General features: G+C 47.6%; 6 protein-coding genes across 6 annotated transcripts, besides 27 other annotated features; 3 read left to right on the top strand and 3 right to left on the bottom strand.

Annotated features, from left to right (window-relative positions):
* Positions 1-251: 251 nt before the first annotated feature.
* Positions 252-272: a microsatellite.
* Positions 273-277: 5 nt separating this feature from the next.
* On the top strand, positions 278-3,268 carry PVX_084715 (hypothetical protein; the record flags this gene model as incomplete). The annotated part of the gene is made up of 1 exon (XM_001616560.1): positions 278-3,268. The coding sequence occupies one exon, from the start codon at positions 278-280 to the stop codon at positions 3,266-3,268; it is 2,991 nt and encodes a 996-aa protein (XP_001616610.1).
* Positions 2,279-2,300: a microsatellite.
* Positions 2,334-2,356: a microsatellite.
* Positions 3,269-3,803: 535 nt separating the features above from the next.
* Positions 3,804-3,825: a microsatellite.
* A 27-nt stretch (positions 3,826-3,852) lies between these two features.
* Positions 3,853-5,106, top strand: PVX_084710 (hypothetical protein, conserved; the record flags this gene model as incomplete). Its single annotated transcript, XM_001616559.1, has 1 exon — positions 3,853-5,106. The coding sequence occupies one exon, from the start codon at positions 3,853-3,855 to the stop codon at positions 5,104-5,106; it is 1,254 nt and encodes a 417-aa protein (XP_001616609.1).
* Positions 4,225-4,248: a microsatellite.
* Positions 4,972-5,025: a microsatellite.
* A 443-nt stretch (positions 5,107-5,549) lies between the features above and the next one.
* Positions 5,550-8,916, bottom strand: PVX_084705 (cGMP-dependent protein kinase, putative; the record flags this gene model as incomplete). The annotated part of the gene is made up of 5 exons (XM_001616558.1): positions 5,550-7,406; positions 7,699-8,129; positions 8,305-8,479; positions 8,650-8,719; positions 8,909-8,916. The coding sequence occupies 5 exons, from the start codon at positions 8,914-8,916 to the stop codon at positions 5,550-5,552; spliced, it is 2,541 nt and encodes an 846-aa protein (XP_001616608.1).
* Positions 6,640-6,677: a microsatellite.
* Positions 7,317-7,366: a microsatellite.
* Positions 8,357-8,386: a microsatellite.
* Positions 8,489-8,519: a microsatellite.
* A 463-nt stretch (positions 8,917-9,379) lies between the features above and the next one.
* Positions 9,380-9,412: a microsatellite.
* Positions 9,413-9,622: 210 nt separating this feature from the next.
* Positions 9,623-9,642: a microsatellite.
* Positions 9,643-9,644: 2 nt separating this feature from the next.
* Positions 9,645-9,675: a microsatellite.
* Positions 9,676-11,071: 1,396 nt separating this feature from the next.
* Positions 11,072-14,760, bottom strand: PVX_084700 (ATP-dependent Clp protease proteolytic subunit, putative; the record flags this gene model as incomplete). Its single annotated transcript, XM_001616557.1, has 3 exons — positions 11,072-11,191; positions 11,348-13,796; positions 14,015-14,760. 3 exons carry the CDS (start codon positions 14,758-14,760, stop codon positions 11,072-11,074), a joined length of 3,315 nt encoding a protein of 1,104 aa, XP_001616607.1.
* Positions 11,140-11,167: a microsatellite.
* Positions 11,391-11,411: a microsatellite.
* Positions 12,251-12,323: a microsatellite.
* Positions 12,659-12,834: a microsatellite.
* A 1,016-nt stretch (positions 14,761-15,776) lies between the features above and the next one.
* PVX_084695 (histidine triad protein, putative) lies at positions 15,777-16,301 on the bottom strand (the record flags this gene model as incomplete). The annotated part of the gene is made up of 1 exon (XM_001616556.1): positions 15,777-16,301. The coding sequence occupies one exon, from the start codon at positions 16,299-16,301 to the stop codon at positions 15,777-15,779; it is 525 nt and encodes a 174-aa protein (XP_001616606.1).
* Positions 15,877-15,896: a microsatellite.
* A 172-nt stretch (positions 16,302-16,473) lies between the features above and the next one.
* Positions 16,474-16,520: a microsatellite.
* A 332-nt stretch (positions 16,521-16,852) lies between these two features.
* Positions 16,853-16,872: a microsatellite.
* A 608-nt stretch (positions 16,873-17,480) lies between these two features.
* Positions 17,481-17,531: a microsatellite.
* A 230-nt stretch (positions 17,532-17,761) lies between these two features.
* Positions 17,762-17,805: a microsatellite.
* Positions 17,762-20,730, top strand: PVX_084690 (N-acetyltransferase, putative; the record flags this gene model as incomplete). Its single annotated transcript, XM_001616555.1, has 2 exons — positions 17,762-18,656; positions 19,058-20,730. The coding sequence occupies exons 1-2, from the start codon at positions 18,599-18,601 to the stop codon at positions 20,728-20,730; spliced, it is 1,731 nt and encodes a 576-aa protein (XP_001616605.1). The 5' UTR covers positions 17,762-18,598.
* Positions 17,813-17,839: a microsatellite.
* Positions 17,971-17,990: a microsatellite.
* Positions 18,199-18,219: a microsatellite.
* Positions 19,266-19,296: a microsatellite.
* Positions 20,510-20,543: a microsatellite.
* Positions 20,731-21,266: the final 536 nt, after the last annotated feature.

Below are 21,266 nucleotides of genomic sequence, written 5' to 3'. Positions count from 1 at the left end.
AGGGGGTGTTCCCAAAATGACGCTCCTACGGTTGACCTATTTGAATAACATCAAACGGGTGAGAAAAAAAAAAATGAAGCCCACGTCGTAGTGCCTTCCTCCACACTGCGTTTCGCATTTTAAGGTGGATCCCTCACCGTGGTGAATAAAAAAAAAAAAAAAAAAAAAGCGAAACGGAAAATATTAGTGACACATTACGGTAGATCTACCCACCCAGAGTTAACCCTCGCGAGGGTGAGTGGCATTTACCAGGCTGGAAGCGCAGAATGAAGCCGCCATGCCGATTGGAAAAATCGTCAGCGAGCGCGCAAGTGCCAAGCAGTGGGCGCACATCTACATTGAGAAAGAAATACATAATAGAGTAAACAACCTTCTAAATTGCATAGTGTATGGCAGAAACAGGGGAGTACTACCTCTCCAGGGGGGGAGGGAGCCTCATTGTGCAGATCCGGTCCGCACCCCAGACGACTCAAATGGGAAAGCCACTTCCAAATGGAAGTGCTACGATAAAGTAGCAGTGGATTTGTTAAAGGAATATGTTCGGGCATTTCACAGGGGGGAAAAAAAAAACCATCGCCTGATGGTTTTCCAAAGAGAAAAACTACCCAGTGGAGAGAAAACAGCGGAAGGGAAAGAGCAAAGAGTAAAGGACACAAGCGAATGTCCGAATGGGAGAAGCGTGAACCGAGATGGAGACCATCCCATGGTCGCGTTAACAGAACTTACGGACCCATCAAGGTTAAGCCCAAAACAGACAAGTAGGCACCTAACAGATAACCCAAACAGGAGAATCAACACATCTGTCAGTTTGAATCACCTACAATACGTATGGCTCAAACACACAATGATTATTTTTAAGCTTCTAATTGGAAGCAACCTGAAGGTAGAGGCAAAAAGAAAATTTGAAATGACCACCACAGTGCTGGCTGTACTGAAAAGGACACTTAGGGGTATGTCGAGGGGGGGTACAGAGCAGGCAAGGACCAGAGTAGATACCCTCCTTTGTTGGGCTTACCTTCTATCCAAAATTGATATGGTAGATAAGGAGCTCATCATACAGATGTGCCATTTTTTTCAAAACGAGGTGAAGACACTCAGCTCGGCAAACAAGTTCCACCTCCTCAGCTGCATGAGCAGCTTTCATTTTTTGTCCAAGAGGTTTCTACGCGTTGGGAATTACCTGCGGGGGTATTTTTTCAACTTGCTGAGGGTGGAGAGGGGGCGGCACGCACGGGAGGGGGGCGAGCCGACATGCGCTCCGGTGTTGCCTGTAAACCGGTCAGATCAGCCAGCCGCCGCTGCAGCAGCTACGCCAGCCGCTTCGCCAGCCGCTTCACCAACCTGCTGCGCCAGCGAAGTGTGCCAAGTGCTGTTCAAGCAGAAGAAGCACCTGAGCCATTTGGACCGGACCATCTTGAAAAACGTGCTGAGGGCGGAAGTGGCCAGCTATGGGAAGGTGACTCCCCCCTTCTTTAAGCTCCTCGTGAAGTTAGGCGACCGGGAGTTGCAGCGATTTTTACTCGACCGAATAATCGAGCACGTGGAGTTGTATGAACAGGTGGAGCTGAGCAGCGTGTTGGGCAGCTTCGTCAAAAGGGAGGGGAAAGGGAAGCTAGCGAAGGGGAAGCTAACAAAAGGGGAGATACACCCGGAAGCGGGGCAGGCAGCGGGGCAGGAAGAAGAGCTCTCCACGCTCGTTCGCATTTTGCTCGAAGCGGATTTGCACAGCATGAACCTGAAGCATGTGTGCTACTTGTATGTGTACATAAATAGAGCGTTGAAGAAGGAGTTAAGGAGGGCCACCTGTGGGCGTATGGGAAGGGCCAAGCAGGAGGAGGGTTGCACCCAAATGGGGCACCCAGCAAGCGAGCAAGGAGCGGACGCCAATCCGTTTCAGCCGTTTGAGCAAATCTGCGGAGGGGAGGATGGTCCTGAAGGGGGTCCTCACAGTGGCGGTCCTTACAGTGGCGACCCCCAAACGGAGAACATTCGCCTGATGAACCAAGTGAACGAAAAGATTATCCTCACTTTGGCAGAAAAGATCTACTACCTCAGAGTGAATAACCTGGTGACCCTGGTGTATAACACCTGCCCAATCATTTCGCCCAAGCAGGCTGCCTTTTTAGAACTCTGCTTTGCTCACCTACTGGAGGAGAACTACTTGACGTTTACTTTGGCCAGAGTGTACCGCTCGCTGTATCGTCACTTTGTGGGTAGTGGCATGTGTAAATCTGATGGAACCTCAATCGTTGTGGGCAAGGGGAAGGGCTTAAACTGCTTAAATTGCTTAAATCGCGCTGGCAGCCCCTACGGTGAGGGTGCAAACAGCACACTTGCAGCTACATCACCGTATGAACATAAAATGGAGAAGATTTGCAGCTACCTGAAGGAAAGGTATTACCTAAGGAGGGACCAGCACTTGGGGGACATCAGCATGTGCACCATTTTGTTAAACGTTTGCCAGAAGTTTTTGCTAGAACTGCTCGTTTACTCCTTCCACAGGTCGCAGGGGGGGGGGCAATCCAAGTGGGCGGAGCAGCCACCGGGGAGGGGGCAACCTAGCTGTGGAGGCGCGGCGGCGGTGCTCGAACTCGTCCAGCACATTTACACACACCTGCACTTTGTGGTTGTGAGTACCCGGGAGGGGGTAGAAGGAAAGGGAGTCCAAGGTGACGGCGATGGAGGTGGCTACGAAGATGGGGTCCATTGCGATGGAGGTGGCTGTGACGATGAAGGGGAGCGGAGCCCCCTCCGCCGCGACCAGCTCGAGCTGGCGCTGCTCTACGGGCGTAACATCGTGAGCCGCATGGGCGTGTACGTGGACTCGGTGGAGCGCGCCTTTCGGTTCTGGGGCGGCGCTGATGGAGGAGCTGATGAAGGCGTTGATAGCGGCGTTGATAGCGGCGCGACAGTTGGTCACCTCAACGTTACACCACATGGGATTAACCAAATGAACGACACAGGTGGGAAGTCTATGCCCAGGGGAATTCCCCCCGATGCAGCCCCCCAACACACCCACCATGATTTGAAGAATCATCCAATCGAAATGCAAAATGTTCGTCACCTGATGCACTACGTGAGTTATGTGTGCCTTTGTATTAGTGAACGAATGGGCAAAGTTGAGGGGGAGAAAATATGGGGAAGGGGGAGTGCAGATAGAAAAGTCCACTCGGTAGGGAAGGAGGAGAGGAAGGTCCACCCTGGAGTGGCCACACCGCTTCCCCACCAGCGCGTTCGCAAAAAAGAAAACAATTTGATTTGCGTATAAAGCTGTGCAGATGCGTTGTGCGGAGTGAAGGCGTTCCACCCTGTGTGCATGAGGGGTAGGCCGAACTGCGCGCGCTGCACAGGTGCGCCGTCGAGTTATTACTCTTCTCCCCGGCCGCTTACGCCATGACGGTATGCTCGTCAAATTATAGTTCTTCGAAGAAGGACACTTTTGCAAAACCGTATTGAGTTTAAACTTGTGCGTCGTGTTTGCAGTGGGTCATTTTTACTCGCATATTTTTTGCTCATGTGTAGTTTTTTTTTTTTTTTTTTTGTGAAGCGAACGGTTTTCCCACCCTTTCGCAAACTGAGCAGCACCCCCTCCCCCGCCACGTAACGAGGCGATTATGTACTCCCCCTTTGTGATGAAAATGGCTACACAATCGGGTGAACTCCCGCGTGTGAAGAGAAATTTGAACAGGGCATAGAGCGAAAAAAAAAAAAAAAAAAAAAAGAGCGCAGGAGGGAGCTCCCCATGGACAGATTTTAGCAGTCCTTTTTTTTTGATAAACGTGAGCGAAGTGGCAACTCCCCACGGAGCAACTGCAGGATTATTGTTGCCCCCCGCCGGTATAGTTCCCGCCCATGGGGAAGGGAGCGGGAAAGGATAGGGGCAGCTCATCTATCAGCGTGTGGAAAAAGGACCTCGGGCCGAATCTGGGGGATGTGTTTCTAAGAGCCAGCTTAGAGCGCGGAAAGAATGGGGAGAGGAGCAACCAACTGGGCCTCCCCCCCGATGGTGGCCGCGGTGGTGGTAGCAGCCCCCCCGCGGGGGGCGGGGAAAAACGGGTGAGCCGCCCATTTAGCAATTTCGCCTGCAGAAACGAATTCACGTTCGACACAAACGTTACGTGCTTCCCAAACTACATGCACAAGTCGTCCCTACACATAAAAAAAAAAATAGACATCTGCGATGTGATCGTTGAGGTGAGGGACGCCCGGTTGCCCTTCACCAGCACGAATGACTTCATCATGGAAAGCATAGAAAAAAAAAACAAAGACAAAAAAAGAATCATTATCCTAAACAAGGCGGATTTAATCCCCAGGAGAGTAGCCCTAAGGGCAAAGAACATAATAGAGGAGAAGACCAAACATGTGTGCCTACTAACGTCAGCCAAATTTAATAAGGGCATCTCCAAAATTAGGGACCTATGTAGAGAAATGAAGCCCCAATTTAGCAGCCTAGGGTTATTTGCCCTACTAGTAGGACTACCCAACGTAGGCAAGTCCAGCGTCATCAACTCGTTTAAAGATGTGACGCATAATTTAGCCAAGTATGGGCATAAGAATAACAAAATAGCCTTCGAGGTGAATAGGAAGAAGGCCAAGACGAACGTCATCGCGGGGACCACTCAGACGATTGACACGTATAAAGTTTCGCACAACCCGCTGCTCTACTTTGTAGATACGCCTGGGATTTATTTGCCCAAAATGGAAGACAAAGAAATTAGCCTCAAGTTATGTGCCTTGGGAAATGCCCTCGATTACAAGTACGACCATATGTATGTAGGGGACTACATTTTATACACTCTAAATAAACAGATGCATTTTAATTATGTTAAGATGATTGGCTTAGACGAACCAACCAATGACATTCGCTTCGTCTGCAACGTCATAGCCACCAAGCTGAACCTCTGTAGGAATTATAAGTACCTTGACATGAATGGCGGCTGCCGCTATTTTATCGACTTGTTTCGCCTGGGCCTCTTCGGGCGCATTTGCCTGGACAAGGTGCCCCGCTCCACTGAGGACTTTGTCACCTACTTTGACTTCAATTCCGCGGAGCCCCTCGCCGTGGATGCGCAGGGGGGACCCGCGCCGTTCCGCGGCCTGCTATAGGGGGGTGGCCATTTAGCGGCGCGGCCACGAAGTGGACGCAAAGCGGACAGGAAGCGGGAACGAAGCGGCCAACCTGTCAAGCCACTCGCCCCTCCCGCATCCACTGCTCACCCGCCCCACTTTGCCTTTTTTTCGTTTTCTCCCCCCCGACAACTGGATAATCGCCACCCAGCCAGCGCGCTGCACAAAAAAATGAAATACAAATGCCGAAGCGGTTCGAAGGTCCGAGTTGCACACCCTTCGTATGTGAACAAAAAAAAGAAAAAGAGCGATACGCATGGGGGCCGCAGAGGAGCCGAAACGTGGGCCCCCGTTTATGCACAAATGCGCACGCACGCACGGGTGCGTCCGAAAAGGGGAGAAAAAAAAGGGAAAAAAGGGCCTCAATCATTTATAAGCTTCCCATTTTTGACGCACAACTAGGCTACGCCACCACGGGCCCCTCAAAAGTCCACATCCCAGCTGTCATCCCCGTCGAGCGGCTCGCCCTCGTTCAGCGCGTCCTCCTCCTCGATCTGCTTAATGTCGATGTCCTCCGCGTAGGTCTCCCCCTTGGACACCAGCGGGGGCTCCAGCAAGCGCCCCGCCAGCTTATCCCAGTTGAAGTTGCCAAAGAAGGCGTGCTCCTTAATATCTTTAAACCCGTTTATGGAGCATCCAATTCGTCCCTGAGGCAGTCTGCACAACAGTCGCTTCATCAAATTTATGCTATCCTGGTCGGATACATAGTCGGGGAAGGTTAACTGCCCCGTTAGAATGTCTCTGAATATTTCCAGTTGATCCTCTTGGTCATTTCCAAATGGGAGGGGGCCACAAATAAACTCGTAGAGGCAAACTCCCAAAGCCCATATGTCCACAGTGCACCCGTAGCCTTTCCCCAAGATAACCTCCGGCGCCATGTAGTGAGGAGTGCCAACAAGAGTGTAGGCCCTGCCCTGAATCTTCTTCGCGCAACCAAAATCGATCAGTTTTACGTAGCCCTGTTTGTCTAGGAGAATATTCTCTGGCTTTAAATCTCGATAGACAATATTCCTCTCGTGCAGATATTCTATGGCTAGTATTATGGACCCTAAGTAGAACTGTGCCTGAGGTTTGGAGAGCAGACCTAATTTTCGAATGGCATCATAGAGTTCCCCCCCAGTGACCAGCTCCGTTAGAAAGTAAAAACAATTGGAATCTTTAAATGTCCTCACAAGTCTTATAATAAATGGGTGGTCATTTTCTGCAGTTATTTCTCTCTCCAGTTTTATATTATTCTGCTGATTTAGACTGATGATGCTTCTCTTACTAACGCACTTTAGTGCATATCTAATTTGTGTCGGTTTGTGGTGCACTAACTTAACGGTTCCGAAGGTACCTCTGCCTATAATCCTTTCGGTCTCCAATTCGTGCATCTCCACTTTGGTGTCCTGCATTTTGATTCGCTCCTCCAAGTGAGTTAACATGGGTCCCTGGATGATTTGCAAAAAGACACTCTTGTCTACAAACCAGCACTCAACACTGGTGGCCTTACTGATGATGGAGGCTGTTCTGGGCTCATCATAAAGGAGGGCCCTCTCCCCAAAGTAGTCATTTTTCCCCAGCGTTCGTAATCTCTTCCCATTTTTGGTCACCTCTACTTCCCCATTCTTTATGATGTAGAATCTAGAACCCACCTCTCCTTCCTGAATGATGTAGTCCCCCTCTTCATATCTCGTGGTCCTAAACGCTTCGATAAGTAAATTGCATTGCTGCTCACTTAGGTACCTAAAAATGTACATCTTCTTGATGATGCTCTTCTTATTATTATGATCAATCGACGCATCAATGTTGTTGTCTCCTAGGCAGTCCGCCAAACAGGATTCTGTGATGAGAGCAATTTTGCACACATCCAGCGATTTGACTGTATGCCTGAACTTCTGCTTCTGATTTAACACGTACTGATCCCCGAAGGACTTCCCCCTGGTGAGGATCCCTATCGATTCATCATCCAGAAATAACTCCACCTTACCCTCCAACACGATGAGGTACTTCACAGACTTAACCTTATCCTTGTGCAGGATGTGGTAATTCGCTGGGTAATCCCTAACAATGGCTGTATCCGCTAGATCGTTTAACTGCTCTGCGCTGAACTGCCTAAATATTTCGCTCTGTTGCAACGCCTCCGTCATGATGTTGCGGAAGAGGACAACCTGCAGATTCCCCAGCACTATGTTTAGCAGCTTTCTGCATATCGACGCGCATGCCGTGGGTTCCTTCGCTATGATGGTGGCGCTTCTGGGTTCGTCATACAGCAGCGCTCGTTCTCCGAAGTAGGACCCCTGAGAGGTGGACAAGCGGCCAAAAGGGGGGGGGAAAAAAAAAAACATTTGCACTTCGCACTTGGGGAGTGTTCATCTGGGGTGGCAATGGTAATCATCGCGAATTGAGCGACAACCCGTGAAGGACAAAATTCGCCTAGTCGCGCATCGATGTGGGCTAAATGGTGTAGCGGCGGAGGAAGTACCCCCGCGTGGCCGCTTAGCAGCTTAACCGCTTCACCGCTTCACCGCTACTGCGCACATGCAGGCGCGCGGGCGCCCCCCCTGAAGGGACCCCACGCAGTTATATTACTTTGTTAAGTACTCTTATTTCTTTATCGTTAATAAAAACTGTGGCTTTACCTTCCTTCAGTATAAACAACACATCGCCATAATCGCCCTGCTTCACAATCGTCTCCCCCGGTTTGAACATCTGAATAACGCACGCGTTGGTGATCATATTCTTCTGTGCTTCCGTCAGCATGTCAAATACGGACACGGAATCTATGAAGCTCCTGTTTTCGTTGAAATTCCGATTAGACAGTTGCTTTAGTGTTGCTCTGAAGGTACTCCTCTGCACCCCCCAGAGAGTCCCGTCCGTCTCAGCCATGATCGTCGCGCTCCTCTGCGTGTTGTGGATTAGCGCCGCTTCCCCGAAGGAGCTCCCCTTCCCCATGCTCTTCACCTTCTTATCATTCACGTACACGTCGAACTTGCCGCTGTTTATGATGAAGAAGTAGGATCCTTCGCGGGTGAGCGAGGGGTGTATATATGAGTGAAGAGGCGCAACATGTGCGGGGCGGCGGTTACGCATGCCGCATCACACATTTAAGCAGACGCAGAGAAGATGTGCAAAAGAGACGAAGCAAAACAAAACAAAACGTCCACACGCCTGCTCTCAATGCACCCGCGGCGGTACCTTTCTCCCCCTGCTTGATCACCAGGTCGCCACCCTTGAAAACGAAAAACTGCATGTAGTTAGACAGGGTCAATATCTCATTGTCGTTCAACGTGCTGCAAACGAGGTTATTTTTCAGCGACGCCTTTATCATCTCGATGTCTTCTGAAAGCTTTTCCCTCAGTTGGAGGTGGTCCTGGTGGGTGGCAAGCCAAAAAAAAAAGGAGAAAAACATTTGGCTCAAAAAGAAGAAAAAAGAGTAACACATTCGGCTCAAAAAAAGGAAAAAAAAAAAATTGCGAAACGACCAAGCTGAGAAGAGTCCACAATTCTGCCCTGAACGGACTCCCTTCACTGGTGCCGTACCTCCATCAAAGTGTCTTCCCCCGAGAAGTCGTCATTTGAAAAAATGGCCTTCTTCTTATTCCGCTCATTGCTGAAATGTGGGTGGGGGTGGCAAGCATGTATTACCACGCGTGTATTACTACGAATGTACTTTCCGCTCAAACCGAGGGGAAGCACACCCTAACTGGGTGGGCGAAAGCTAGGCCGAGCAAACGAAATCGCACTGGCGCTGGCACTCGCAGTGATGGCAAAGCTGCTGATAGCGATGATGGTGACGAACCACCGCATCTTTTTTAAGCACGTAGATAAGTAGAACGCAAAAGCGACGAGGTGTGCAACGAACTGATGAATATTCCTCCCAACAGAGGTTGCACAACTGGCGCTGGGCACACAGGTTAGCCTGCGTGCGTGTCTAAGCGCGCTTGTCTGGTAGCACTTTTCTCCTCCACCCAGTTCAACGGATTGGATGAGCACTATCACACGCGTTTTCCCCGCCAGTCTACTGCGCTCGTAGCGCACGCGCAAAATGCGCAATTTGTAAAAACTGGCAGGTGTGCATACCAACCTGTTTCACACAAGTGAAGGCAATCGAAAAAAACAAACCAGTTTGTTTCTTCTGCGATGTAGCACAGAATGCGTTCGCATAGGCACGCACGTGTGCATGCATACATGCATACATGAACTTTCTCTTTCAACACTTACCCCTTTTTTGGAACATCGTCATTTTCATCCATTTTTTCTTCTTATTCCCTTAATTTCCTGCGTACTTTCCGTTTACGGCCTTTTCAAAATGTGTAAAAAGAGTATTCATGAGAAGTGACCCTTTTTCAAACTTAAAAATGTGGACGATGAAGGTGACACGAACTCAGTCAGGTACACATTTTTGCAAAACTGAAATGATAGGCAATTCGGAAACAAAAAAAAAAAAAAAAAAAAAAAAAAATATCCAAGTGTGAAAAACGAAGCTAAATTGATATCGGGGAAAAAAAAAAAATTAACACCAGAAAGGTGTGATAATCAAAATTGTAAAAATGAAAATGTTTAAAAGGATGAATAAACGAGTGGCATTTTATCGTGTTTTTTTTTTTTTGTTTGCGCTCGTTTTTCCTCGCCTTCGCTTAGTTCACATGTGTGCCCCCCTAATGCGTCACTAACAAAGCTGTTCCCTGGTAAGCAGCTGTCACTTAAGCGCTACTGCAACTTACGTCACTTCGCCCCCTCCTTGGCATTTATTTTGGGAAGCGTGATGGACCGCCATTTTGTTTTGAAGCACAGCTCTAATGCGATGGGCAAAGTGGAAAAATGCATAGCATTGGTTTTAACACAACCCAAAAGGGAGAGCTAAGTTTCCCCATTTTGTTCTTCCCGTGTGTGCTGCTGAATGATGCTGTGCGGTTGTTTTGTCACACGGAATTGCATTCAATCGCGTTAAATTGCATTAACGTTTTCGTTTCTTCTATCTGGGGGGAACTACAAGCATTTGTATTTGCCAGCTGTTTGCCCCCGTTTAGTGAAAAGGCTATTCATGCGCGTAACCAGCGCATGTGCAGCTTTGGTGAAAATTTCGATGGGGGATCTGTGGAGAACGCAAGAATCGGTGTCTTGTTCGGTTCATAGCAGCATTCTGTAGTGAACCATCTTAATGGACCGCTTCGCCACGTTGCACACAAATTAACATCAAAAGGGGGGTATTTCTTGGAGGCACCCCAACTGGTGAGGTATAACTCCCCCCGTGTGTGCAGCACACCTGGGGTCGGTGATCTCCCCCCTCTGTTCAATGTTGTCACTGCCTTATTGGAGACACATGGGCCATTTCCCCGTGGAAGCGTTTTTTTTTTGGTTATTGTTTAAGAAAGCGTATGGGGTAGGGGGTACTCCCATTTTGTTGCAATTTGAAGAGACAAAAAAAAATGAGCAAAATGAGCAAAATGGCATGCCCATGAGAATATGAAGCAGTTTTCCCTCCCCGCAGTGGGGGCAAACGCACATTCGTGCAATTCGCGCAGTTCATTCAATGCGGTTATGTACACACACACGTGTGGTCTGCAAAACAGCAACGCGCTGCAAACCGCAACGTCATGCAGGTAACATCGTACCTATTTTTAAATCAAAGCAGTTGCGCGTGACAGTTGTGGGGCAAATGATGTGGCCGTAGCACAGCGCTCTCCCCCCCATTTGGTCTGTTCTGTTCCGGAAAACCTCCGCTTGCACAGACAAGGTATCTAAACGTTGCCGCGAAACGTTACCGCGCCTGCCCACCAGCAGTGTCCTCCCCCATCATATTAAAAAAATTCTCAGAAGTTTATCCTCCTGTGAAGGTACGCGTCTCTCCACTGTTTGCACACAAAACTGTGTGCGCCGTGGAGTCAGCAAATTAAATGTGTCAAAACTGCCTGAACGTGGAATATTTTTTTTTTTTTTTTTTTTTTTTATTTCCGTTTGGCTAGCCAACTAGCCTAATTTTCGGGTCTGCATTTTTCGTTTCCTCGGAACGGTTGCTCTGGTACTGCTTTGCCAGCAAGTAGTAGAAATATTTGTTTTGGATCTTTTGCTTGTTGTAGGCCTGCACGGGGGGTGAGCGGTGGGATGGGGTATTCGTCAAAGCTGCTCGTTTGTGCGAGGAGGTGTGCATGTGTGAAGCTGGGGTGGTGGCTCTCAAACTCGTACACGAGCATATCTATACGCGCGCACGCGTGCCGCTTCGCGACAACCCGCTCACCTGAGTTATGTTCAAAATGTCCACGTTGCTGAGATCCGCCATGTGCTTCATAAACAACGGTATGAACACATTAAAAAAATTGGCATCGGTGAAGAACAAGTAGGACAGTGATCTGAGTAGGGAGGCTAGCGTTGAGAGGCTCATGAAATAGACATTTTTGCACACATGCATGGAGAGGACTTGGAGCAGGGAGTAATTTTTCGCTTTGATAACGCGACGTGCGTCACTGTTTTGTTTTTCCTCTGAGTTTGCGGCATCGATGGCAGCGGTCAGATTTAAAACGCTTTTATTGTCATTCAACCAGGAATAGCTATTATATATGACATTCCTTATGGTGTGGTTAAATCTGTTCTTCCTAACAACTCTTTGTTTTGTAAAATTCAACAGGAAATAAAAAAATGTGGACAGTGTGTTGGGCCGACACAAGTTATTAATGTACAGATCCACCATTCGATGCGTCAGGCCGTAAATAAATGCCTCTTTGTAATTCCTATTCGTGTGAGATAAAAAAATTAAGAGGCTTTTAATTTCGTCGCTGTCAAAATTGTCAATTATGTACAGCTCATTATTTTTTATAGCGTTCAGAATTTTACTTTCCATTTTTTTGAATGTAGCACAATTGTGGTGTGCCTTCAAAGATAGCAAAGAGTCTACTATGTGAAATATATGACCAATGTAATAATTTTCAACATAAAGAATTTTTTTCTTGTACTGGTGAACAGCTTGGTCATCCATTTCTGTGTGTGCCTCCGCATCGGTTGAGAAGTCCACTTTGACCTTATCCATAAGTTCGCTCACCTGTTCAAACAGCTGTGCAATTTTCTTATGGCTAAATTGGAAGTGCAGATTTTCCGCTAAAAATTGATTGTACGATTGAACCATTTGTCGACCCTTTTTTTGTGTGTCCTCCAATTTAACGAATGGTTCGTTTTTTATATCCTTCTCTTTGTACTCATCGTAAAGGAATAGCTTGTGCCACTCGGACATGCGTGGAGGGGTCCCCTGTCGCTCTTTCTCGCTAACATCGCCGTTTATGAAAGTAACGTGCAAATTGTTTTTCCGTTCGAAGCACTTTTCCCTGTTGGTTGTCTTCGCGTCGACGAAGAAGGCGTAGAAGTTCAGCCCGTCGTTGTACAGGGGGTGCCCAAAGAGGGGGTAGTTCTGCCGGTTGACGTTTTCGATTTCGAGCACGTAGGGGGCGTTCTCGGGTTGGCTATCTGGTTGGTTATCCGGGTGGCTATCTGGTTGGTTATCCGGGTGGCTATCTGGTTGGTTATCCGGGTGGCTATCTGGGTGGCTATCTGGGTGGCTATCTGGGTGGCTATCTGGGTGGCTATCTGGGTGGCTAACTTGGATGCTACCTGGTTGGCTATCCGGTTGGCTAACCGGGCCATCCTGGTCGCCCTGAAAGTTGTCCTCGTACTTGGTCAAGCTGCGCAGCAAATCTTCGCACAGGTAGTTACTGAAGGTGATGTTTTCCTTCTTGTACAGGGCGTACGTACGCGCCAGCAAGCACAACTCAAACCGGTTTGCATTCTCCCGATAGACATTTTTATTTATCTTCCTCGTCAGCAGGAGAAACAGTTCTGTGTCCATGAAGCCCAGTTTGTGTAGGAAGTGCAGAATGCGCAGCAGGAGGTAGTTGTTGAAGATGTAAAAGCTTTCCAGAAAGACATCTACGACGGGAATGACGTAATCGCGCAGATTGCTCTTGCCGCTTCTGTCGGACGAGTCGGCTAGCAGACTGAGACACTCCAAGTAATGGTAGATGACCAGGGGGGGTACCTCGTGGCTTACGATGTAGTCTCTCACCTGGTTGCACAAGGTTACATTTTTGACATTTAACGCGGATAGGTAGTGGAACATCATCATGCAGTGGTTGATTGTGGCCTCGTTCAGCGCGTCTCTCCCCCCTTCACCGCGTCCACCGTGTCCACCGCTTTGCCCGCCGAGCAGCCCCTCCAGCGCGGCACTCACTTTGGTCACGAAGTCCAAGTCGAATATCTTTTCCGCGTAACACAAATAGAGGGTGGAAAAAATGTCCGCAAAATTGGGGGCGTCTTTTTTGCCTTCACCATTCTGGGATCCCCCCTCCAATCGTGCAGACACAATTTGTTTGTACTGATCTATTAGCGTTTTTTTTTTTTCTGACTGTTGGGATGATTTTTCCTTCAAAATTGCCAGCACTAAATTGGGCAGCTCCCCTGCCATTTGTTTGTTCCCATTTTTGCTACCCATCTGGGTGAGTATTCCTTTTGACCCTCCATTGTGCTCTTGAAAGTTAGACGGTTTTTCGTCTGCGGGGTGGTCAATCGACTTGGTGTCTCCCTTCCCGATTTCTTTACTCCCATTTTTCGCCTTCTTTTTGCCAAAATTGGTGGCCCGTTCGTGCGAGGAGGAGAGTTTCCTGGCCCAGGCGATTGTCCCTCTTCTCCTGATCGAGTTGTGCCTGGCAAGGTTCGGCAATCCGCGCGCGTTTAGAAGCAGCCTTTTTGCGAGCATCTTTGCAGAGGGGTAGGGTAAGACGGTCACGCTTTTTGCGGTGCCTCTACACACGGGGGTACTTCGCTCCTCCACAGGTGTGCCGCTATGCATGCGTGGTGCTATACATTCATGCCGCTATACATTCGCGCCGCCATACATCCGCGCCGCTGTCCCCCTGGCTACTCCCTCTCGAGGATGTGGTCCACCAAGTTGAACTGCACAGCCTCGGGGGCACTGAAGTAGCGGTCCCTCTCTAGAATACGCTCGATGTGGCTCTTCTCCTTCCCCGTGTTGTTGGCAATAATCTCGACGACCTTCCTCTTGGTGTTCATAATTTCCTTGTTCTGTATTTCAATGTTCGTGGCTTGGTTGAAGGGGATAACCGAGTATGACTGGTTCAGGCAAAACGACGAGTTTTTAAGGGAAAAACGAAACCCCTTTTTCCCACTGCTAGCCAAAATGCAAGAAATGCCATACGCCTTCCCCAAACAGTACGTGTACACATCAGACGAAATGTAATCTATCACATCGATGATGGATATCACATCTGTCATTCCGTTAAGGTTTATAATTTTATTATTTTCCAAATCGCCTGTACTGTTAATGTATAAATGGATTGGCTTTCTCTTGGACTCATATTCCAGGTAGAGGAGCTGAGAGATTATCTGCTCGGATATGTGGGGGTACACTGGAGATGAGAGAAATATGATTCTCTTGGAGAGTAACATTGACGGGATGCTGATCCCGTGTTGGTTGTGTTCACCGGGGGATAGGCGTAACTTCGTTTTTGCCTTTTTCAGATTTTTTATTCTGCCCACTGGTACGTTGCTTCTGCGGGTTATGTAGCTGTACTTGGCGGTTGCCTCCCCTTTATGTGCACATAGGGGGGAGAGGGCAATCGCGGCAAGCAGCAGTAGGTAACTTGGCATTTTCGCGTTAGAAGCGGGCCTTTTCCGTGTGTGCCGCGGGGGGGGAGTTCCTACCGCCGATCGTTCCTACCGCCGATCGTTCCTACCGCCGATCGTTCCTACCGCCGATCGTTCCTACCGCCGATCGTTCCTACCGCCGATCGTTTCTACCGCTGATGGTTTCTACCGCCGATCGTTTCTACCGCTGATCGTTTTTACCGCTGATCGTTCCTGCTGAGGATGGCTCCTCCCAGTGGCTATGCTACCCCATGTCGCGGCGAGCCCCTCACGCAGGCACAACGCCCCGAAGTGTTCCTCAAGGGAAAAGTTTCTCCAAACAGTTGTCAACAGAGGAAGCATCCCCTCGCGCAGTTATGCGAAAAAATAGAGAAAAAAAAAAGGAGAAAAAAAATAGCGAAAAAAAAAAGGCGAAAAAAAAAGGCGAAAAAAAAAGGAGAAAGCAAAACACGCATTGCACCTTCACCTGCGTGTATTCTCCCCTACTGTGTAGCCATTCGAACGGTTCACCCGTGCCGATTCGTGCAGCGACAAAAATTGGCCAACTGGGTAGCGAAGAAGGGTGAAGGGGGGGAACATATTTACACCCACGTAGTAGCCTTATTGCTGGTGAGCCATTTCGAATGGGGCCATTTAACGGGACCCTCAAGGGTGAAGCGCCTCCCAAACGTGCGTAACGTGCATGCGGTACGAACACGCGCACACAGTTACAACGTAGGTGCGGCACCTCCCACGGGGAGACCCCCACCCCCATGGCACACAAAGAAGCGACGTCGGGCGCGCGGACGCAGCGCTCAGGGTGATGCAAAATTGACTTCGATGTAAGACTTTATCGTGTTGGCTTCTGCTTCCATTTCGTCGATGGTCCTCAGGGCGGTGCTGCGCAAAAACAAAAAAAAAAAAATCGCAGAAAGAAAATAGCAGAAAAAATATCGCAAAAATGTGAGCCCTCACAATGGTGAGCCTGGTAGAGCCATTTCACGTAACGTGCGAAGTGGAACCCGCCACCTCTTCATGCCTCACTTGAATTCTTCCAACTTGAAGGTCTCCTCAACTGGGCCTTTCGACGGGACCTTCACCAAATGTTGGCAAGCGGAACACACGACATCTCGTCCGTATCCCCAATTTAACCTATTCATATCTTTATATATATTATCATTATTCTGGTAGTCGGCGCTTTTTCTGGGAATGATATGAATGTGCACCTGCTCCACCGTTTGCCCCGCCTCCTTCCCATCCTGTATGGCTATGGAGAAGTTGGTTGTGTTGTGTAGGGCGCCCATAACATGGCACATAAAATTTGACAGCAAATTAATGTCTATAACTTCGTCTATTTCGAGGTCATTATATTTTTTTTTTTTTTTTAAAGTGGTGAGTAGGATGTGGCCAGAGAGAAGTGGCTTGTTGTTTACAAATCCGTACGAGTGCTCCGTCGTTATGAACACCTCCCGCTTGTCAATTTCGAACATCCCGAACTGGTACTTTTCGCAGCTCCGGTTTTTGTGCCACTTTAGTTTGGCCAGGATTTGCTTGTACTTCTCCATTGGGAAGGGGGAAGCGGACCAAGGGGGGACAGCCACGGGGGGGGGACTTCACAAGTAAGGTGGCCGGGTTCGTAAGTAAAATTACAGCATGGTCAGAAGTAAAACACCAGATGCAGAAGCAAAAGCAGCAGATTCAGAAGTGAAATCACCAGATGCAGGAGCAAAATCACCAGATGCAGGAGCAAAATCACCAGATGCAGGAGCAAAATCACCAGATTCCGAAGCACAATCACAGCGTGGTCAGAAGTACGTTTGTGTCGCGCCACCGCCTCACCCAAACATTTGCGCACTGCATATCGCCGCAAGCTTATTTTTTGCCTGTGTTACCCTTCGTATGCCGCAAAACAGGAAAAAAAAAAAAAAAGCAGAAAAAAAGGAAAACGCGAAGAATTAACCTTTTAATTTTTTCCCTGTTGTGACCACCTGTGCACATTTTTTACATGTGACTTTTTTTTTTTTTTTTTTTTGCGTTCAAGGCGCATTGGTTTGTATTTAAATTGCCTTGTCATATCTCATGGGACAGGAAGTGAATACGCGAAGAGCGCTACAGGTGGGGAAGTGCCAAATGTATATGTTCATCTGCATGTACCTCCACAAAGTATCAGTGTGTGGGGGAAACCCTTTTTGTGCGTTCTCTCGTGGAAACCACTAAGTGAATACCACATATGATCCAATCTTTCCATAACGACCCTTTCGAGCGTGCACACACCAATGATTAGTTGCACCCCAAATGAGATGTTTCCTTATGATGAGCACTTTAGACTCCCCCATTAGCGTGTAACTTTGGCAGAAAAAATGGGATTTATGCGAGCATGTTGCATATGGGAAGATGCCCACTTGGAGCTCTGGCCAGGCCTATCCCAACCATGTGATTGGGTATGCCTCAATGCGAGGAATATCCGTGCCGAAAAGCTTGCCCAATAAGGGTCCTGCATGCGGTTATGTACATACCCAATGCGCGTATGATCCCAAGCATGCGCATGCACATACGCACGTTAGTTTATTTAACCATTTAACTGCTTGGCAATTTTTCCGCTTGGATGTATTCCCCCCAAAAAAGGAAACATTTTCCAATTTTTATTTTATTTTATTTTATTTTATTATTTTATTATATTTTCTTTTTTTTGTACTTTCGCTGGGCAATTCCTTCGGAAGGGGAAAAGGCCAAAGATACGCGCCGCTTGTTTTTATTGCCCCACGTGCTTATTACTGCGTGGAGAACCTCCTTTCGCGAACGTACATTTTGGCTTCGCGTTTGCTTCATCGACCTTTGCTTCGACAGCATTTTGAAGCCATTTTCGCGCTTCCTAAGGAGGATGTTATGTACATACATAAACACAGCTGGGATGAGCGCACATATGTATGTGTATATGTATACGTATATGTATATATATATGTATGTATGTGTTTTTTTTTTTTTTTTCTTTTCCTTTTCCGTGTTCCGCGCAGGCTGCTTTTTTCCCAGCTCATTTTTCTCCCCCTCGTTTGCATTGCTTCATTTGTTCATCACCCGTTCGTCGCATGTTCACCATTTATGCGTAGTAATATATATATATGTATATATATTTTTTTTTTTTTTTTTTTTCATTATAAGAAACCCCCAAAGGGGAAATGCGCTTCGTAACAAAACAATACCGCTCAGCATGAGCGTATGATGGCATGCATTTCGCCTTTTTCGTGGGAAGTTTGAAACATATTAGAAGAAAAAACTCAGTTCAGATTATCATCCCCCATTCAGCTTTACATGGTGACAATGCGGGGGCGATGAAAACGCTACTGTGATTTTGCAGTGCCAGAGCAAGCGATAACGCAAACGCGAAGGCCAGCGCAAGCGCCGATGCGAAAGTCAACGCAAGAGCCCATGCGGAAGTCGACGCAAGAGCCCATGCGAAAGCCAACTCCCAGTGCCGATACGAACGTCCACACCAGTGCCGATGCGAACGTCTACACCAGCGTCAGTGCAAATGCCAACGCGAACCCCTGTGTCATCTTCTGCCAACTGTTGCAAATGAAACAGTCCCACAACCCCTACGTTCGTGCCGAACTCTCTTGAAGTTTTTTCTGTTCCCATTCCATTTTCAAACCAGTTGAGTATCAGAACGATAGGAAAAGGCAGCATTCCACACACAGTGTAAACAGCGAAAGTGTGGAAAGAAGGGCACGAAGAGAAAAAAAAAAAAAAAGAAAGAAAGGCCAAACGCGGGCGTATAAAACAGACACGCAAAAATAAATAAAATAAAGTAAAATCAAATCAGATCAAATAAAAAGGGGAAATATAACAAACAGGACAGCCAACCATGAATTTATTCAAGCAGAAGGAAAAGGCGCCAAGTTCTATATCTCATATTTTAATAAGTAATATTTAGAGACATTCAAATGTGCCCCTCGTGTGAGTGTGTTTCGCGAATGTCTGAGAGAGGGGCATACTGCATTGAAGCACGCGCAGAGGTGGCGTTCTCCGAGTTGGCCGCGCTTTCCATTCGGTTTTACCTGAACGGGGAATATTTTTTTTTGCCAACTAGCTATTTTGCGCATTTCACCTGAACGGGAATATTTTTTTTATGCCAACTAGCTATTTTGCGCATTTCACCTGAACGGAAATACTTTTTTTTTTGCCAACTAGCTATTTTGCGTTTTTCTCCCAAATGTGCATAATTTTTTCGTATGCCCCTTCTACGCCGTTTTACCGCATAACCGTTTTATGCTTACCGTTTAACCGCTCCCCCGCTTTATACTTTACCGCTCCCCCCCCGCAGATAAGCAAAAGTCAAAGTTCCCCGAGCCGCTGATCTCGATAAGGCAACTGGAAGAGAAGGACATAAACGAAGTGAGGCAGCTGCTGCACGACCACTTCAACTCGCTGACGCTGCCCGCAGTCATATACTGGTCCATACAGCACATTTACGACTTGCTAGTCATCGTGGTGATAAATTACATCTTCTTTTTGGATTTAAAGAAAATATTTTATTTCTTGATTATATTTTTAATATATTTGTACATAAGGGCAAAGCTGGAATTTTTAAACCATATAAGAAATGACTGCCCAGATTTGGAGAATTTATATAAAAGCTACATAAACGTGGAGGGGTGCAATTTCTGGGTGGCCGAGGTGTTTGACAATAATTTTGGCTCGGCCAGCAGAACGACATGTAGTGATATACACGAAAGGGAAAAGATTCTACTGGAGCAGGAGGAACAAGAAAGGCTCTTAGGCAATGAGAAGGGGGAACAAGAAGTCAAAAACTCCGATGAGGAAAATAATAGCAAGTACTTCAAAGATGCGTCATCGAAAGGTGGAGCGTTCGAAAGTGGGGAAGAATCGAATGAGCAAAAAATGTTACAGAAAAATGGCTTTAACAAAGGTGAAGACAGCGGTGTAAGTCCCAACCTTTATGAAGCGGAAAAGAATGGGTCCTCAAATGGGGATGCTAGTCAAGCCACAAATTGTGAGCAAAGTGGAACCAAAAGGAATGTTGTCAATATGATGGACCTTGAGGAGTGCACATCGCGTAATTACAATGATATTTACTACAAGGTGGGTAATAATTCGCCCAGCGGTGGGGGAGGCACAGGTCCCAATGGGGATGCTGACGGGTTGAATGCCTCCCAAGGGGTGGGTGACTCCTTGAATGACACTCGAGATGCAGACAATACTGATGGTACGTCCGAGGTTGGAAGCGCGAACGGTACGGACGAAAAGGGGAAGGGAAAAAAAAGTAAAGTAAAACACAGTAAAAATGGGAAGCATAGTAAGAATGACCCAAATGGCAAATGTGACGATGAGGAGGACAAGCAGAAGGGAAACACCACCACCTGCGACACCAACCATGACAGCAACGGGAGTAACACCCAAACGGTGGATCACGCCACCGATCTGCAGAACAACCCCCCCAGTGGAAGTGAAGAAAAAACAAAACTCCTCTGCAACATAGGCGATATAGCGAATAAGGATCTCATCGAAAGTAGGAGGACAGTGCCATTTCCGTTAAACGAAATTAGGAAAAATATATTCCAATCCAAAACAAACGATGATGATGATTCCACCTTTCGTTTTGTGAACAGAAAAATAGTTGGCTGCGTAGGAATTGTGCCATTCAAGGGAGACAATTCCATAGCACAGCTAGTCAGGATGGTCGTAAAAAAAGACAACAGGCGAATGAGAATCGGAAGCAGGTTGCTAACCCAGTTGGAGAATTTTGCACATGAACAGAATTACCAAGAGTTGAAAGTTTTTACAAACAATTTGAATACAGACAGTTTATATTTTGTTAAACAGAATGGCTTTAATTTATCTCAAATTGTGCGGAGGGGCCTCATGCGGGGCGACCTCCTCATCTGGTCGAAAATCCTAAACAGGGACGATTTTTACAAGTTCAACTCGTCAGGTACGAACCAGTATGTCAAGTCGATGAATTTGGGGGAGTACTGATTGGGTAGCACTCATATGGGGGGACCTCATTTGGGTGGACCTCCATTTGGGTAGGCACTCATTTGGGTAGGCACTCATTTGGGTAGGCACTCATTTGGGTAGGCACTCATTTGGGTAGGCACTCATTTGGGTAGACACTCATTTGGGTAGACACTCATTTGGGTAGACACTCATCTGGGGGGATCCCCATTTGGGTTCCTCCTCGTGTGTGCCGCCATCTGGTGGAAGGTATGAGAGCACCCCCCTATGTTTTCACATACATCACGTGCATTTCGTGACGCGGTCACCGCTTGCGTTGCACATTTGCCCTTCTTTGCGCGCTTGCGGTGGGCGAGTTGGCAACTCCAGCTAGCCATTCCCCTCCCATGATGTATGACTTTTCCACTACTACCCCCCTCTCGCCGCTTTTCTGAGCGCCCCTCCTCCCCATTTTTTGTTGTTCCCCTTTGTGCCGCCATTTCGCAAAAGCTTATTTTACCCCATTGTGTTTAATCTTCTATTTTGCCTCCTTGCGTTGGTTGCTAATTTTTTTTTTT

This window comes from Plasmodium vivax, chromosome 13 (assembly GCF_000002415.2).
Source record: "Plasmodium vivax chromosome 13, whole genome shotgun sequence".
Lineage (NCBI taxonomy): Eukaryota > Apicomplexa > Aconoidasida > Haemosporida > Plasmodiidae > Plasmodium > Plasmodium vivax.
The sequence above is the reverse complement of the archived record's forward strand: the minus strand, read 5'-3'. Positions and strand labels throughout refer to the sequence as shown.